Source organism: Narcine bancroftii, chromosome 1 (assembly GCF_036971445.1).
Source record: "Narcine bancroftii isolate sNarBan1 chromosome 1, sNarBan1.hap1, whole genome shotgun sequence".
Lineage (NCBI taxonomy): Eukaryota > Metazoa > Chordata > Chondrichthyes > Torpediniformes > Narcinidae > Narcine > Narcine bancroftii.
Genome location: NC_091469.1, coordinates 279,238,458 through 279,255,615, shown reverse-complemented (window position 1 = coordinate 279,255,615; position 17,158 = coordinate 279,238,458). Strand labels below are relative to the sequence as shown.

Below are 17,158 nucleotides of genomic sequence, written 5' to 3'. Positions count from 1 at the left end.
TTAATTTCTCTATTTATGGAAGTATTGAGGCAGGCGACTGAAACACATAATTTACCGGAATCTTTTAAAACAGCAATAACAACAGTGATTTAAAAAAAAAAGAGATCCTTTAAAACCATCTTCATATAGACCTATATCTTTATTAGACACAGATTATAAATATTAGCAAATAGGATGGCAAAATACTTGCCAAAGTTAATAAATATGGATCACACTGGATTTGTTCAAAAAAGAAAGTCAGCAGTTAACGTGACTAGACTGTTGAGTATAATACATTTGGGAAAAAAGGAGCTAAGTGTAGCAGTGGCTTTAGATGTGGAAAAAGCATTTGATAATATAAGAATGGGATTTTTTAAATTTAAAGTACTTGAAGTTTGGACTGGGATGTATATTTGCAAATTGGATAATGTATTTGAATTTGGAGGTTTACAACTTCCAATTTTAAAAATTATTATAAAGCGGCACAAATGAGATTTCTCTTTTTTTGGAGGAGAGAAACCAACGTGGATTAAGATACAGATGGATAAAATAGGTGAGGCAATATTTGAATATTTTATATATAAATAGGATACAAGATTAATAACATTTGCTTAACAACTATATGGAATGAGGTAAATTTCAAAATGGGAATGAGGAGTTATGTGATATCTAAAATGCCATTGATCAAAATAGACATTTCATTTATGATGAACAATTGATTTTTCAATATTTGATTTTCCAAAGAAATTAGGAGGATAGTGGACTATTTTGATGGGGGAAATTTAATGTCATTTGATCAACCTAAAAGTATGAGATACAAAATAATACAATATTTTGTTATTATCAAATTAAGGCATATTGACGAGATAAATTAGGACCAACAATGTTATAGCCTGAAAGGAGTGAAATAAAAATTTTGATTTGTAATAGATCTATTAAGAAATTTATTTCATCTATGTATACATTATTGCAGAAGGGAATACAAAAACAAGGAATTCATAGATCTAGACAGAGATGGGAAACAGATTTAAATATTAGTATTGGGGAGAAAAATTAGTTGGAATTGTGTCATGATAGTATGACAAATACAATAAATGTCAGACATAAATTGGTTCAATATAATTGTTTACATCAATTATTATCTTACCCCACAGAAACTAAATAGATTGAAATCAGATAAATGTTTTATGTGTAATCAAGAGATATGTACATTTTTACACTCCACATGGTCATGTCCAAAATTGAGACCATTTTGGATGGAATTAGGTATATTTTTAGAATGGGTTACTGGAGTTAAATTTCCTCAAGATCCAATGCTTTTTCTATTAGGGAATGTATCAGGGATATGACCAAAATTGAAATTTAATTTGTTTCAAAAGGAATTTGTGAAAATTGTATTAGCAGTCACAAGAAAATGTATAGCAGTGACATGGAAATCAGATTCACATTTGGGAATGGACAGATGGCATGCTGAAATACATAGGTGTATACCTCTTATATTTTATTTACAGTTTTTAAAACATACATGCATTTTAAAATATTTCAGAATAAAAATGTTAAGTATTATGTACATGATAATATCCCAACACCCCCTCCCCACTTTCTACAATACCAAGATGAAGAAAAGAAAATACAAAATAAGATATTAGAATAGAAAGAAAAAAAAGAGAAAAGTAAGAATAAAAAGAGAAATAAAGAAATGGACTGTTAATAATTCATCGTTAATAGAGTTCCACGTAGGTCTTTGAGGTTAAGAACAATTAGAAATCTAAAAAAAAATTAAAACTTAAAAATTCAATCTTTTTTTGTAGATACAGGTGCCAAATTTGTAAAAAAATATAATTTTTTCCTTAAATTATACATAATTTTCTTGAGAGGAACACAACTATACATTTCTGCATTCCTTTGTTCCAAACAAGTATAAATCAGATTTCCAAGCAATTGGATTACACTTTCTGGCCACTGCTAATGCAATTTTAACAAATTCTATCTGGTATTTAGTTAGTTTCAATTTAGGTCTTATCCCTACAATGTTACCTAATTCTGGATTTAGTGGAAATTGGACTCCTGTAATTTGTTCTAAAAAAAAACTCCCCAATTCCAGCTAAAAAGGTCTTATTTTATCACAGACCATGTTGAATGTAAAAAAAAGTTCACACCTCTTCATCACATCTAAAACACTGATCTGATAAATCAGATTTCAATTTATTTAATTTCTGTGGTGTGAGGTATAGCAAATTGTATTGTACCAGGCTATATCTTACATTTATCGTATTAATCCTGCAGTCTCGACATTAATCAGCTCAATTCTTCTCATCTATTGTTACATTTAAGTCTGTCTCCCATCTTTGTCTAGATTTATGAACTCCTGGCTTAGGGGTCCCAGTTGCATACCTCTTGAGAAGATTACATATAATTTAAGAAATAAATGTGATACTTTTAAAAAAATCTGGTGCCCATCTTTACATATTGTAGGTATTAATTTATGAAAGCTATCCCATGAACCTCAGAAAATCTTTTCAACTCCTTGGAATTGGTATACGATTAATAATGTAAAGGCAAAAGTTGAATGAATGTACTAAAATTTTAGTAACCAGGTGTTTCTTTTTCATACTTTCTCTTTTCTTTTTTCATATTTCTTTCTCTTCTTTCTCCTTGTTTTTCTGGTATTTGGGGTTATTATGGGGGGGGAGAGGGGACAGGAGGGATTCAGGGGTGTATAATAGTATATACTATTGATTTGAAATGTATGATAGATATTGTCTCTATTTGGACATTAATATATGTATGGAAATTTAAATGAAATATTTTTGGGGAAAAAAGGCCAATGAGCCACATGCTGTGAAAGAAAGCCTCATGATGGCCTAATCTGCCATGTAGATTTTTTTGCCAAAATGCATGCCTTCTCCCTGTGAACAACAAAGAAAGTAATTTATGGAATCTTGGATCCTAAATGTACAAGCATCAAATAATTAATTTAAAATGTTCTCTTCAGCTGAAGGTGCTGATATTTTTCTGCATAAATTTTGATGCAATGGCAGAATTTTGACAACAATTTAGCAGAAACTCTGGAGAAATTGGTTAAACAGCCATTTACCAGTATTTTTTCCATGGTTTTCAACAGTCTCTACATGAAGTTATGACTTTGTGTGAAGAGAAGCCTAGATTTAGTTGAAGCCGAAGTTCATGTGTGTATTTTCCACAAGCCACTGAATATCACTGACATGAGAAACCCTGGCTGACATTTTGTTTTCCTTTATACAGGAAAAGGTGTAATTTCCCATTTCTTGTTATTGAGATTAACATATAGAATACATGAAAACTTTGAGGATACCCATATCTGTTCTAGAAGGGGTTTTACCCATAGTGGTCCACAAACATCATTATAATTCATCAGTTTCCTCAAATATTTTGGGAAATTCCTTCTTTCCAGAGAGATCTTCATCTGTCCAAGTCAGTGGCAAGTGATATCCACCAGAAAGAATTGCACCTTTCAAGCCAATTTATCTGACTTTCTAAAAGCTTAATTAGAAAAATGTCATCACATGATCAGTTCATTCTGAACATGAGGGAAACAGAGCACTTACTCTCATCAGATGAGTCATCTTGGACTGGCTCCGGTGTTGAACAACTGCTCTCCGTGTTCTGCGATGTGCTGAGTACTTGAAGATCACTGTTTTTACACCCAACATATTCCTGAACTGGAACCTACCAATAGAAAGCACTTGTCAGCAATGCAGACACCTGATGTTCAATGTGCAGAATAGAAAATGTACACAATACAATTCAGTTCTCTTCATAAATCTTGTTTTAAACATACACATTTTTAATGGTTGATCTTTAGATAAAAGAAAGAAAATAACGTGTAATAATATGTAAACATGTTAGAAAGAGAATTTTGTTTCTCTCACATAATAGATTAACAACTCAAAAAAGTAAGTCAGATTGATGAGAACAGATCAACTTTAATGCTCAGGACTCGAAGGCTGGAAGATTGACTTTGGTAATTTTTTTTCAACTGACTAGGAACTGAATTCTGGAGGATTAAATTTCCAGTTGAAAGAAAGAAAGAGAATTTTTTTGATTTAAATTGTTTTAAAATTTAGTCATACAAGCATAGTATAAGGCTATTTCGGCCCAAGAGTCTGTTGCCAAATTTATACCCAATTAACTTACACCCCCAGTATGTTTAGAACCGACACGGGGAGAATGTACAAACTCCTTACTGATAATGCAGGATTCAAACCCCAGACTCAATTGCTAGTGATGTAAAGGCATTGTGTGAACCGCCACCTCAATCGTGCTGCCCCCAAAAATTTTAGAACGCTTCACAAATTTGCATGTGATCCTTACGCAAGGGCCATGCTAATCTTCTCTATATCATTCCAATTTTAGTACATGTGCTGCCGAAGTGAGGAATGGGAAAAATATCTAGGCTTTAAGACAAATGTTGAAATACAGCATCAGTTATGAAAAGCTAATGTACAAGTTTACATGAACAGCAAAGCCAGAGAAGAAACAGCCTAAGGAAATATTTATTTTTGTTAGTTTATTTTGTTTAGCACTAAACTAATCTGATTTAGTAACAAGCTTTCAGGATATTGAAATTTACTTTGTACTACCATACCCTTCATTCTATTCTCTCCCCTTCTGAGCTCAGGATGTTCTGTGGTAACGCCATAGCAATGTAGGGCTCAGGGCAATAAATGGAAGATTTTCAAATTGAACTGTGAATATCAGAAATAATTTAAGTGTAATGTTACAGAGTTCTGTGTTGTGTATTGGCCTATGTGTTGTGTGGTTTTATGTTAAAAAGTGAGAGTTTGCCTTAGAGAGCCAAGGTGAAGGTGAACTACTGAGAGAGTGGGTGACGGACTGAGCATGTGCAGAAAATTATCTAAAAATTTCTGGACTTGGATGATAAACCACCACTGGGTGGTGCTGTGGAGTGGAAGGCAGCCCAGAGCATGAGTCATGGTCTGGAGGACAGTTTAGAATGTTGGGATTTCAAAAAGCATGAACATTCCGAAGGCAGCCAGAAGGATACGGACCAAGCCAGTTGTTCCTCTCTCTGCAACCAACACAAGACCACTTTGAATTTTGTGTTTTCTCTTTCTCTCTCTCTCTCTCTCTCTCACACACACACAAAGATCTTTTGGCTATAGTTAACAAACTGAATTTTGTTTATGATCTTTGCTTCAGTTGAGATCCAAGTTTTGTGAGTCTTGTGTGTTTTGTGTGGGCTGGTTGGAAATATAACTTAGACTTTAATTACATATGTTATATTTAGGCTGGGGAATTTATTAGTTTTACACTTTTATAGAAATTTGCATAGTAACCAGTGGGCATTATTATAAAAGGGGGGGATTTTGGAATTAAAGTTCGAAGGTGAATTTTTTGTTAATAAAGTAATTGTTCATCTTTACCCCTGTGTGATATGCCTTCTTTGTGGTTGCTGGTTTGATCTTGAAACAGTAACTTGAGGCAAATTAGATCACAACAGTACTGAGAGGAAAGGGTCATTAAGTTTTTTTTTGCACAGCGGCATGGTCAGCGTTGCGGTTAGCATAATGCCTTTACAGTGGCAGAGATTGAGACTGGACCTGGGTTTGCATCCCACGCTGTAAGATTTTACCTTCTCCCTGTGTCTGTGTGGGTTTTCTCCAGGGGCTCCCACCATCCAAAAACATACCGGGCTGTAGGTTAATGGGGTGTAATTTGGGTGGCACGGACTCGTAGGGCCGAATTGGCCTGTGACAGTGCTTTATGTCTAATTTAAACAGCAATATTTGTGATCGAAAATGCACCATCTCAAAGGATGGCAGCAGAAGTTTATTCAATCGCAACATCCATTAACTATTAAAAGATGAAAATAATTACAGGGCAAAGGGGAATGAGATTAGATTTGCTGGCTGCAGTAAAAAAAAACGCTGCAATGACATGTATGAAAGGTTAAATGATTTCCTCTTCATTCCTCATTCTGTGCCTTGATGTGGAAGGAAGGAGAGATGAGACTATACGGCCCATATTCAAACACATCATCAGTCTAGCTGCAGATATTGAGTGCTGCCCAAAATAAGAAACAAGACCCAGAAGCAAAACCTGCACAAGGGATCTGTGAAATTATGGCTAGATCCTCTTGTTAATTTTTAGTGCCGAATGAGCTCATTTTCTAATTCCTCATGTTTTACTAATTGTAGCCAAAAGATTTAAATAGGTATCTGGAATAGAATAGTAGAAAGACAGGGAAGGATAACAAATTTCATGAATGAAAGGGTGGCAGTGGTAATGATTAAAAAGGCTTTAGCTGAAAAAAGGAAGCTATATTCAAGGTGATAAAGAAAACCGTTAGACATAATTATAAAATAAATCTGAAGTGATTTCTGCTGGAAACATAAAACTTAAGGCAAATAAGGAAAGAGAGAAGATGGATCAAATCTTTAAACAATGATCTAATAATTGGCATCCCACAGAAAAAGTGCTGAAAACAGAAACAATAATGTGGTTTAAAAAGGAAGCTGATAGCTATTTAGATAATAAAACAACAGGGGAATGAAATTAACTGGATATTTCCTTCAGAGAACCAGCAAAGTGGTCATGGCCGAATGGCTTACTCAATAGAGATGGCTCTTCAATTATATGCCGCAGAAACAGACATTCAACCCACCTTATCTATAGTATGCTAACTGTGATATCCATCTCATATAATCCTAGTTTTCCTGTGTTTCAGATCATCCTTCCACACCTTTACTATCCTTGTCCATAGGCTGTTTAAACACTCCAATTGTATCTGTCTCTACCCCCTCCTTTGACAGTTTTTAATTCCAGAAGACCACAACTCTGTCTGAGGGGGGAAAAAAACCTGCTGCTTGGCTATCCTTTAAATTTCCCCCCTCACCTTGAAACTTTGCCCCTCCAGATTCTTCCTCCTTGAGGAAAAAGATGAGCTATGCCATCATGATTTTATATACCACCCTCTCGTTCTCCTATGGTCCAGTGAAAATAAACCCTACACATTCAATATCTCATAACTATAGCACTCCATTCCAGGAAATTTTTCTGCATCACCTTTAATACTATCACACCCTTCCTTCAAGTGTGGTGATTACAATTATATACTTTACTCCTACAAGGATTTTATTAATGACCTGTTGTCTAATTTGACTTCTGCTGCTGCCGATGTTCCTTGACTTCACTGTCAGTGATTTGTGGCGGATCCTTGTCTGCACAATTCCATCTTTCTCAAATTGGATCATGTCATTTGTAGGATCCCAGGGACAAGGGCTGGAAAGACAAAAGAAGAACAAGCATCATATTGTATCTAATTTTCTATGGTGGTTAATGTCAATGGAGTCTAATATTTGAATGATAGGATTGTTTGTCAGGACACTTATGCTAGAGGGTGGTTTTAAACCTCATTTCAATATACAAAAAAGTGTCAGACAAATGGTACGTACTCTATGAACTTGTACTTCCAGTTCTTTGTTACTTCATCCTGCTGGAAGAGCTTTGGCATCCAAACCTGACATTGTTCTTTACGCTCTCTGGTGGCCTTTCGCTGTGCTTCCTCCAGAATAAACTTCTCCTGTGTAGCTTGTTCCTGATCACGATTCTTTATTGCTCTGGTCACTTGCTGCCACAGACTAGAAAAATATCATAAAGGATTAAAATTCCTCATGTAGTATACCGCAGATGGACCGACTAAATTAATACAGAAATGTGCCAAGTTCTGGCTGTAAAATTCCAACACAGCAGCAAACCAGATAACGAACGAGCAAAAATTAAAAAATTTAAAATTTAAAAAAAAGTGCAAATCTGTAATAGAACAGAAACTGCTCCAAATACTCAGGTCAGTGAGGCCTGTGGAGAAAGAGATGGTCAACATTTCAATTTTTACAGGAACTATTAGGACTAATGAAAGGTTATCATTTTGTAGTACGGGTATTAACTAAACTTATTTTTCCCCACTAATGCTGCCTGATCTGTATTTCAGCATTTCTTTTATTTCACGTTTCTAGCAGTTACATTGTTTTGTACCCATTAATTCATTTTCTCTCTGCCATCACTCATTGTTTTCCATTTAACATCTCCAGGCATATCATGCACTCATCATTGCCTTCATCGTCATCTGTGGACATTACCATCATCTGTGTTATTCATTTTTTTCTTGGTCTTCACCTGCCACAGATATTCCTTTTGTTCAACCTATCTCTTCCCCTCCCCTCATTTTATCAGAACCAGAGAAAGTTAGTAATAAAGAAACATCAACCTGAGCCGTTAACTGCTTTGGTTTCCATAAATGCTGTCTGATCTTTCCATCACTTTCTCTTTTATTCAGGCACTTATTAATCTATCTTCTTTGCAGCCAAGAAATACGGGTGTAGCGATACATCTCTGAGGAGACCTACTTTCCTTGGATAGCACTAAATACATCTGTAGAAGCAGAGCCAAATGCACAGTTGCTACTTATCTTATCTCAGAAACACCTCTTTCACTTGCAATTAATGAATGTGAAGTGTAGATTTGTTTAGAACACCAATCCAATAAATACTAATGATTGGCCAGTTAATCTGGTTTTGGTTATGGTAATTAAAAGAACATGCCCAGAACACCAGAACTGTGTACCAAAATAGAGAGAATTATTTTCATAGTTTATCATCATATAAAGGAAGGCATTCAGCAGGGATAGATCTTAAGCTCTCAACTATGATTTAATAAGACTGAGCAGAACTGACAGAAACATCAATGAAAGTCACTTTACACTGTATTCGGACCTGTTGAATGATTCCTGCATTGTACAATGCATTGTTCCCATAGCTAATTTATGGAACTCACTTTATCATTTCAAAAATAGCACATTCACACCTCTTCATTGGTTTGAAACAATGTTTGATATCTATCTGACATACCTTTCAGACTCAAAGTCTCCCTGCTTCTCCAAGCACACAATATGACGTATTAGACGTTGTTTCTGAATCTCACTGGTGACATTCCAGAATGTAACAGACAATTCAGTTTTTTTCTCCTGGATATAAACTTCCTGATCCTGTTGCAGAAAAGAAAACACTGACTAACATGGAAAGGCACCTACTTCACAAATATTGTGGCTTCAGAATGTTCTTTCTACTTATCAATGTTCTAATCATTAGCTTGTGAAATTGTTGCCATGAATTTTGCAGAAGAATGTAAAATAATTTACAGACTACTATTATAGAGTCATTCTTGTGCATGGGTTTCACACAGAACAAGATGTTTACTAATCCAAGGTTGGGTGTAGAAGGTTGGGATACAGAGTAAAGCAATTTCTAAATCATTTACCAAGAACTGATAGCATAGATAAAAAAATAGGTTTGACACAAAATAAAGATCTTTCTAAAGACCCTACCAGGAACATCCAGTTCAGATACAATGCAGAACATAGTGAAATTTATTGTACACTTTCCTATTAGTATGATCCTGTCACAAACGTGGCCATTTATTTCCAACCCTGGTATTCTCACTTGTATCTAATTTTGCTTCTACAATTGGAGATTTTTGTTTTTTTGCTGCTGTTTCTTGACTACCTGAAATAATAGGAACACTGGTCAAACTCCTTTTGCATTGGATCCAGATGCTTTGCAATGAGGGGTTTCACTTGAGTTTGGGTCCCAGAGGTGAGTCAACTTTTTTGGTGCAGGGATGGTGGAAGTAAAGAAATAAAATCATGCAGTTTTCCTCTTTTTAGATTGAGCAAAAAGCGAGTTAATAAGAAATATATAAATGCAGATATATAAGGGGCTTGCTCTATAGCTAGAGACTTTCTGTAAGCAGAAGCCAAGAATTGTGACCCTTGTAATGATCCTTTGATAAAGAGACAGTTGTGGTAATAAGCTAGAATGACAAAGACCCCGAGTTTATGTTCTGAACTAGCTTACCTCTTCAGAACTACCAATGAGCATACCACAAGCCAATTCAGTGGCCAGGGTTCAAAAATATGTAGGACCCTGACAGCACAGAAACAAGTCCTTTGACCCACAATATACATCTATACTAATCCTATTTACCAGCACTATGGATGAAGATTGAAGACAGTGTTGTTCTCACCTACGATGCTTCCACAATTAAATACTCTGTTCACACTAGCTATCTAGTTTCACAATGGAATAAATGCCCATTCAGAAGGTCCTATTAATGGTTGGCTCCCATAAAAATAAAACAAGACTCAGGCAATAGATGGGGGAATTCAAAGCAGATAATTAATTCAGAGTTGGTGCAGGAACTTACCCAGTGTCCTTGAAGTGTGGCCTTTATTTCCTCACCCAGTGATATCTTCCCTGTGATCTGGTTTACACTGTCATTGCCTCCTAGAAAAGGCTACGAACAAACATGAAATAATTATGATTGGAATTATGCAATTCTGTGAAGCTTGATGTGTCAGAATGAATCAAAAGCCAACATGTGACAAGTTCAGGATTACAAGAAAGCCTAGTAAGTTTGGCCACTGTTTACATTTTGGGACATGGGTAAATAAGTGCAAACATTGTGCAAGTGTTAGAGTGATGACATGTGCACAAATCACCCATTTTCATTTAATCGAATCAATTAAATGACAATCCAGCATACTCGAAAACAAGAAACAAATTTGTTCAACAAAATAAAAATATACAGTATATCTTCTGTAAGTATAATTTTATTGTTGAGTTTTTTGGGTCATATTGTGGGGGGGGGGGGAAATGTGTGCAGAGTGGTGGGTTAACTTTCACATGGATCCTGCTTTTGACTGTGGAATGTACCTGCATCATTCAAGGTGTTGGGACCTCGGATGGCCGGGACTGGATTGTAAGTCCACATTGGTGGCATCAGGAGTTTGGATGAGTGAGTGGCCAGGGACTCTTTCCAGGAGAGAGTCTGTGGCTGGAACATTGGAAGATGTGGTGGGCAGGCGGTCATGGCGTTGGGAACTCAGATGGGTGGGTTTTTGGGGTCTAGGAGAGAGCCTTTGGCTGGGGCCTCAAGACCTCAGATGAGCAGGCGGCCAGCGCCTAAGATGGAGTCTGTGGCTGGGACATCAGAAGCTCCGGTGGGCAGGCGGCAAGAGTGAGGGTTCGTGATTGAGGCATCAGAAGCTCCAGTGGGGGGGTGGTTGGGATGGAGAAAGCTTGTGGCCAGGATGATGTGAGCTCCCGTGGATGTGCAGCTGGGGCGAGGATCCATGATCCAGGCATTGGGATCTCGGATGGGTGGATGGTCAGGGTATATGGAGCTCTGGTGGGTGGGCAGTTGGAACAAAAAACAAGGGTGGGGGGGTTGATTTTTACATGTTATTCGGAAAACACGCAATTTCTGGGCCAAAGAAAGAGGGTCGACTATTACATGAGTATATATGGTACTCCACTGCTTGCAAATTATTATTTTAGTCACATACATACATTTCAATTTATAAATTCTCCCTAATATAATTGTACAGGAACATTTGGCAATATCTCCTTTTACCTTCAGCTTGAATTCAAGCTCTGCCTGGTAATGTGTGGCTTCACACTGAATGGTTATTTTCCCTCCCATTTCCAGGGTTGGTGTTCCATACAAGAGACCTGGAAAAAAGTGACTAAAATTGGCATTTTCAAAATGAGCTCAATTTTTTTTCTGTACCATGATGCTGAAAGAAAACAGTGTTAACTTCACCAAATGTTCTTAACAGCTTGTTCTTTGCACAGGAAATGGAAAATAGAGCTTAACAACTTTACATACCACAATGACACAAATGCAGTAATTGTTTAAAATAAATATGCAGTGAGATTAATGGCTTTAAAAAAATTAACCTTTCTCCAAGGATGAAAAATGCGCACAGGGTTTACAAATGCAGTCAGGTTTTGCAAACTAACCAACATCATTGAAAGAATGAGTAATACAATGACTGTGGTTCGAAAAGTACTAAATCAGACACATATAAACAAGCCACATACTCCAACTAGTATTTATGATTTTGCTCTTCTAGAGACAAGAATAAAAAATTATACTTTTCCCATATTACTTAACCAGCTTCCCCTGAAATGCATATGGAGAAAAACATTCAGAATGGTCATAAACAGCAGTTTTATTTCTATATGCTCCTTCAACAATATACCTTGGACCACTCTTTAAGTGACTAAAAATAAAAGCAGAAGACACCAGCTGGTAGTTTAAGAGGAAGATATTATGGAAGTAATTGAGGGCTAGGATAAAGGCAAAAATATCTGCATCTAGGAGTTAAAGAAACTGTCAACAGTGGTGCAAAAAGTGTGGGGAAGGGTGGCTACCAGCAGTAGTTTTGGTTTATCTTAGTCTGTGCATCAGAAAGGAAGCAATAAAGATGTTAGGATACATTTCTTCATGCAGGAAGCTTTCAAGAAGAATGGTTAAACTAGGAATAGTGTCCAGAACATTCAAAAGACTGCAATGGAAGGACGCTTATGGTCACTTTTCCAAGTGACACAAAAGGATTTCCAAATTAGAGGCAAAAAAAAAATATTCAGCCATACCTTTACAGTGTGCATATGGCATGGTGATGACATAATCTTCATTTCTATTGAGAAACCGGAGTTGTGCGTTCCCATCCAAAATAGCAGAAAGTGAGTTCCCTGCAGGTGAGAAATAAAAAGATATCAGAAAGTCCCTTCTAAACATGAATGATCTAAACTGAATTTATACTGCAGTGAAACAGTGTACCATGCTGCAGAATGCATTCTTGCATTTTGTCAAGAATTTTCATAATTTGGCATCTTCTCTGCTGCAATGTATCCAAGCTTTCAATATATTTAAAACTTTCAGATTGGAGGCACGTTAGTGGTGGGGAATGGAGGATTACATTTCAGATGTCTTAATGGTCAGAGGCAGATAAATATTTGAGTTATCTCCGACGTGATTAACAGCCAATGAAGTAAAACTGGCCAACACATTTAGATACAAGTTCATAAACTCTACCACAAATGTATCTTTTCCTGGTTCTTTGTGATTTCCATTTGATGCTGAAATAGAGCCATTTAATAACTTGAAGATATTTTCAGTGAAGAGATAATTCCATGATTTCTCACCAGAACTAAGGATTTGAGAACTTGAGCAGCAATAACATGCCATTTCTGATCTACCATGTTGAACTACTCGTTTTTATCAAGCAAAGTTTAGAGTTTAAAGTGTTCAACTTAAAATATCCTGTAATTTAAACTGTTTGCTGCATGCTGATTAACCACTAATATAGTCAACACCCCTATTGCCTGCCAACCTTCCCTTTCCTCAAATCTTCTTTCTTTTTTCTCTCATTAGAAATTGGAATATTTTGTTTGAAGTCTGTGGATGCCAATGAATTTACCATAAAACTTGGAGCGAGCCAGGATAGAACCAGTGATGCAGAAATTGTCCTTCCTGTTACTGATGTAAAAGGCTGAAACCGGAGGATGATGGGATACCTATGAAAGAGCAGGACACAGTAAGTCTGGAACTCCATGACCAGTTAGAAAACCTTCCTTAATGCAAGGGACTCTCATATAGTTGGCTTGAGCTAGCGCTCCTTATCTTAAACCAAGCTGCATGAGTATCTCTCGCATCTACCAATAGTAATCTAGGTATTTTTATTCTTCTTTGCATATATTTGTGTCAGTCTCTTTTTTTCCTTGCCTCATCTTCAACTATGCATGTTTGAAACCAATTCAGATATTGTGACCTACAATCTACTTGTCATCATCTCCATCCACCTTTATTAAAGACACCTATCCATGATCAGTTTTGAACAAATTATCCCTGAACTTTCTCTTGGTGTCCCAACATTGAGCACCCCTTTTGGAGAAGACATTAGTGATTCAAATGATCTGATATTTTTATCCCAGAAATTGATTAATATGATGAAAGAATATGCAAATATTTATGAGTATCCAAAACTAGGTTGGGGATCAATATCATTCCTCTTGTCTTTATGGACATTTCAAGGAGATGGATGTAGCATATGCCAAGTTGAAGCAAGGTTACCTGCTCTGCGATGTAGAAGGTACGGCTGTCAGTTTTAGGATGATACCAGTAGCAACGAAAGGTCTCTCCCAAGATTGGATTATATGGTTTCTTTAGACCCTGATAAAAAGGAAGGAAAGAAATGAAACCATCTGTCTTTGTCTATGAGACTTGTACTCAAAAAAGCATTCAATCTGGGTTAATTTCTCAGCCAGACTCAGGACTGAAGGTGATGCATTGGCCACAAGAAACAGAATTTGAATCCTGATACTTAATTTCTCTCATTGGCCAAGTTCAGAGGAGAGAGGCTTTGATAATTTGGAATGAAACATCTCAAAAGGGCATTAAGTGGACAGATTTTTCTTAAAATCTGTTTGTTCTATGATATGCACATTCATGTATAGGTATAAATCAGACTGACTGTCAAGAAAATGCTCGATTTATTATACTGATGTGTTACAGCAATGAACAATAGCTAATGTACTGGGATGGGTTGTAAAATAATAAATTTGAGCATACTAGGTGCACAACTGGTTTTTTGTAAATTTTATTTTTCATTTGCATCAATACAAGTACAGTATTTATCCAGACAAAATAATAAAAACTGATGCAAAAAGAATACATATTTTCTCCCCCTTCCCTCCCCAAAAAGTATGAAAAATGGAAGAAAAGAAGGCCTAGTTATATTTTAAATTTACATAATGATCTTGAACCTTGAATTAATTGATTTGGAGCGAGAGTGGTAGATGCTGTAGATCACACATGTCAAACTCTGGCACACGGGCCAAATTTGGCCCGCGATATAATTATATTTGGCCCGCAAGATCATATTAAATATATATATTAGAGTTGGCCCGCTGGCCGCCGCGCTAGTATAGCGCATGCACACTGAAGGTGAAAATGAAGATGCCGGAGGTGTGGAGGGATCTCAGAGTCCCGAATCCCGGGGATTGGAGCGCCACACTCAGCCCGCCCGGCTCCCGAACACACAGACGCGGCTGGAGTTGGGGACCATCCTCGCTGGGTCTGCGCTTCAGCGGTGACGCCGGACCGAACGTCTCGTTGGCGATGCCTTCCCCCTCGCTCCGTGCGCGGCAGACCCTGCCTCCCTCTCCTTTTGTTGGAGACGAGCCTGGCGCCGTGAGATCGCAGTTTAATCCCTCTCTAACCATGGGAGGGGGAGGGAGCAACGCGTTCTTCTCAGCCAATTCCTCCACCGCCCCGGATGCCGGCGTTTCAACGGGGAGTTCGGGTGCCTTTGTCAGGCGACCGACCTGTTGGTCCAAGACAAGGGGAGAGCGTACAAACTCCACACAGACAGCACCTGAACTCGGGTGAACGTGGAGCTGTGACCCCACATTCCACATCAGGACTGTGTGTAAGATTGGGAGCAGTGAGACGGAAGCTTATTTTGTTCCTGTGATTTAAGCCTTTCTTGGGGTGGGGGGGTGGGGGTCCTTCTCTGACCACTTGCCTAACAATTAACCTAATCAGATGTGGAGTTACCACAATACAACAGTTCTCAACCTTTTTCTTTCCACTCGTGTCCCTGTGCCATTGGTGCTCTGTGATTAGTAAGGGATTGCTTAAAGTGGTCTGTGGGTGGAAAGAAAAAGTTTGAAGACCATTGCTTTAATCATCCCTCATCGACTCGTCATGTGCACGGTTTCAGACGCTAAAGGAAATGGGCCAATGACAATGAAAGAGTTTATCCCAAACTATTATTAAACATTTATTTTAATAAGAAAAAGTTTAACATTACATATGTTGAAAGAAGAGAAAACATGCAGATGTTGTTGAAAATTTTCAATGAATATTTAGTTCGGCCCTCGACTTAGTCCAAGTTTTTAATTTTGGCCCTCCGTGAATTTGAGTTTGACACCCCTGCTGTAGATGAAGTCATAGCAATGAAATCCATAAGGTTTCCAAATATTTTCAATTTTTTTGGTTTATTCAATAAATTATATGTTATTTTCTCTAATGGTATGCAATTTAGTAATTCCATTTGCCATTCATTCAACCCCACATTATTATCTAATTTCCACATTACAGCTATACATTTCTTTGCTACTGCTATTGCTACATTTAAAAACTTCTGATAAATATCTAACTTCAAATCAAAAATATCTCCTAAAAAAATATTTTGGGGTCTTTCAAAACTTGCATCTTCATAACTCGTTCCAATAAAATACTTAATATCTTCTCAAAATTTTTCTACTTTTTCACATTGCCAAACTGCATCACAACTGGTTTAATCATTTAACTATTACTGGGATTACCTCAACAAGGTCATTTACTTCCATCTTTTGAAACAACACTGCTTCTTAACTTAAACCCAAGAACTCAACCATGGTTTTATTATCTTTGGCTTTATTTACTCAAATTCCAAGTCAAAATATTTGTTATGTATATCCTGTCATTCATTCAGCCTTTTTGTTTTTTAAAATCTTTCATAGATTTTGTATGAATATCACAGAGCTCCCATAAGCGAATGTAGCAAAATTGGGTGTAGCTCCAGCTGTAAATTGTGTATTCAAAGGAATCATCTGCAGCCGTGATCATGGATCCTCTGAATTTCCATGGCCAGTATCTCCAAACCCTTATGACATTGGACTCCTATTCACTGGCCATATAACCCCCTGCCCCTCTAGTCTTTCTCTCCTGGTACTACCCATGTCACCAGCCTTACCTTTGGTTTTTTGTAAAAGCCAGAAAGGTACCATTGCACCACCTGTTTCATGCGAGTGTAAGCATCGTCTTCCAGGGCAGCTCTGGTAGAAAAATAAACAGGAAATATCAAAGTTCCAACTGCAGGTATATATTTAAGATTTTTACATGTTATTTCATCTTCTGTCCATCCCAGATATCTTCCCTAATCTCAAACAGTTCAAATACATTTTTCATGTTTTAAACCAAGGTTCAGAAAGATTTTGCCATTTATCATTAACACTGGCAATTAATTTCCAAATATTCTAACACTTTAAAAAAAGTCAGTTGAATTTGCATCCTTGATTTTCTTCACGAATGAAGTAGAACATCCATTGAATGAGCTAGCAGTCTAACATTTGGTGTAAAGATGATTCTTTCCTTTTTAGATATGGGTAAAAATTGATTCTTGTTGGAAACCATGCAAAAGGTCAAGAATCTTCCCCCAACCTTCCTATTTTTGTTTTGCTAATGCCTGATCCAAATACCTCTGTTGATTCTCTGGTCCCTGTTCCAA

General features: G+C 37.0%; 1 protein-coding gene, 1 long non-coding RNA gene and 1 other non-coding gene across 28 annotated transcripts in view; 1 reads left to right on the top strand and 2 right to left on the bottom strand.

Annotated features, from left to right (window-relative positions):
- Window positions 1-17,158, bottom strand: part of osbpl5 (oxysterol binding protein-like 5) — a 101,008-nt gene that overhangs the window by 4,407 nt on the left and 79,443 nt on the right. For all 12 annotated transcript variants that reach the window (XM_069900761.1, XM_069900716.1, XM_069900679.1 and 9 more), the window contains 10 exons: window positions 16,625-16,706; window positions 13,957-14,055; window positions 13,304-13,400; window positions 12,477-12,575; window positions 11,452-11,549; window positions 10,243-10,332; window positions 8,889-9,025; window positions 7,437-7,622; window positions 7,128-7,263; window positions 3,567-3,687 (listed from right to left, as the gene is read on the bottom strand). In XM_069900761.1, the coding sequence (XP_069756862.1) occupies window positions 3,567-3,687; window positions 7,128-7,263; window positions 7,437-7,622; window positions 8,889-9,025; window positions 10,243-10,332; window positions 11,452-11,549; window positions 12,477-12,575; window positions 13,304-13,400; window positions 13,957-14,055; window positions 16,625-16,706 (1,145 nt within the window). The remainder of the gene's footprint in view (window positions 1-3,566; window positions 3,688-7,127; window positions 7,264-7,436; window positions 7,623-8,888; window positions 9,026-10,242; window positions 10,333-11,451; window positions 11,550-12,476; window positions 12,576-13,303; window positions 13,401-13,956; window positions 14,056-16,624; window positions 16,707-17,158) is intronic.
- Window positions 1-17,158, top strand: part of LOC138744506 (uncharacterized) — a 79,831-nt gene that overhangs the window by 28,250 nt on the left and 34,423 nt on the right. For all 15 annotated transcript variants that reach the window (XR_011345599.1, XR_011345597.1, XR_011345586.1 and 12 more), the window contains exon 2: window positions 13,258-13,420. This is a non-coding gene — a long non-coding RNA (uncharacterized lncRNA). The remainder of the gene's footprint in view (window positions 1-13,257; window positions 13,421-17,158) is intronic.
- Window positions 4,292-4,398, bottom strand: LOC138752133 (U6 spliceosomal RNA). Its single transcript, XR_011350403.1, has one exon. It is a non-coding gene; the product is annotated as a U6 spliceosomal RNA (small nuclear RNA).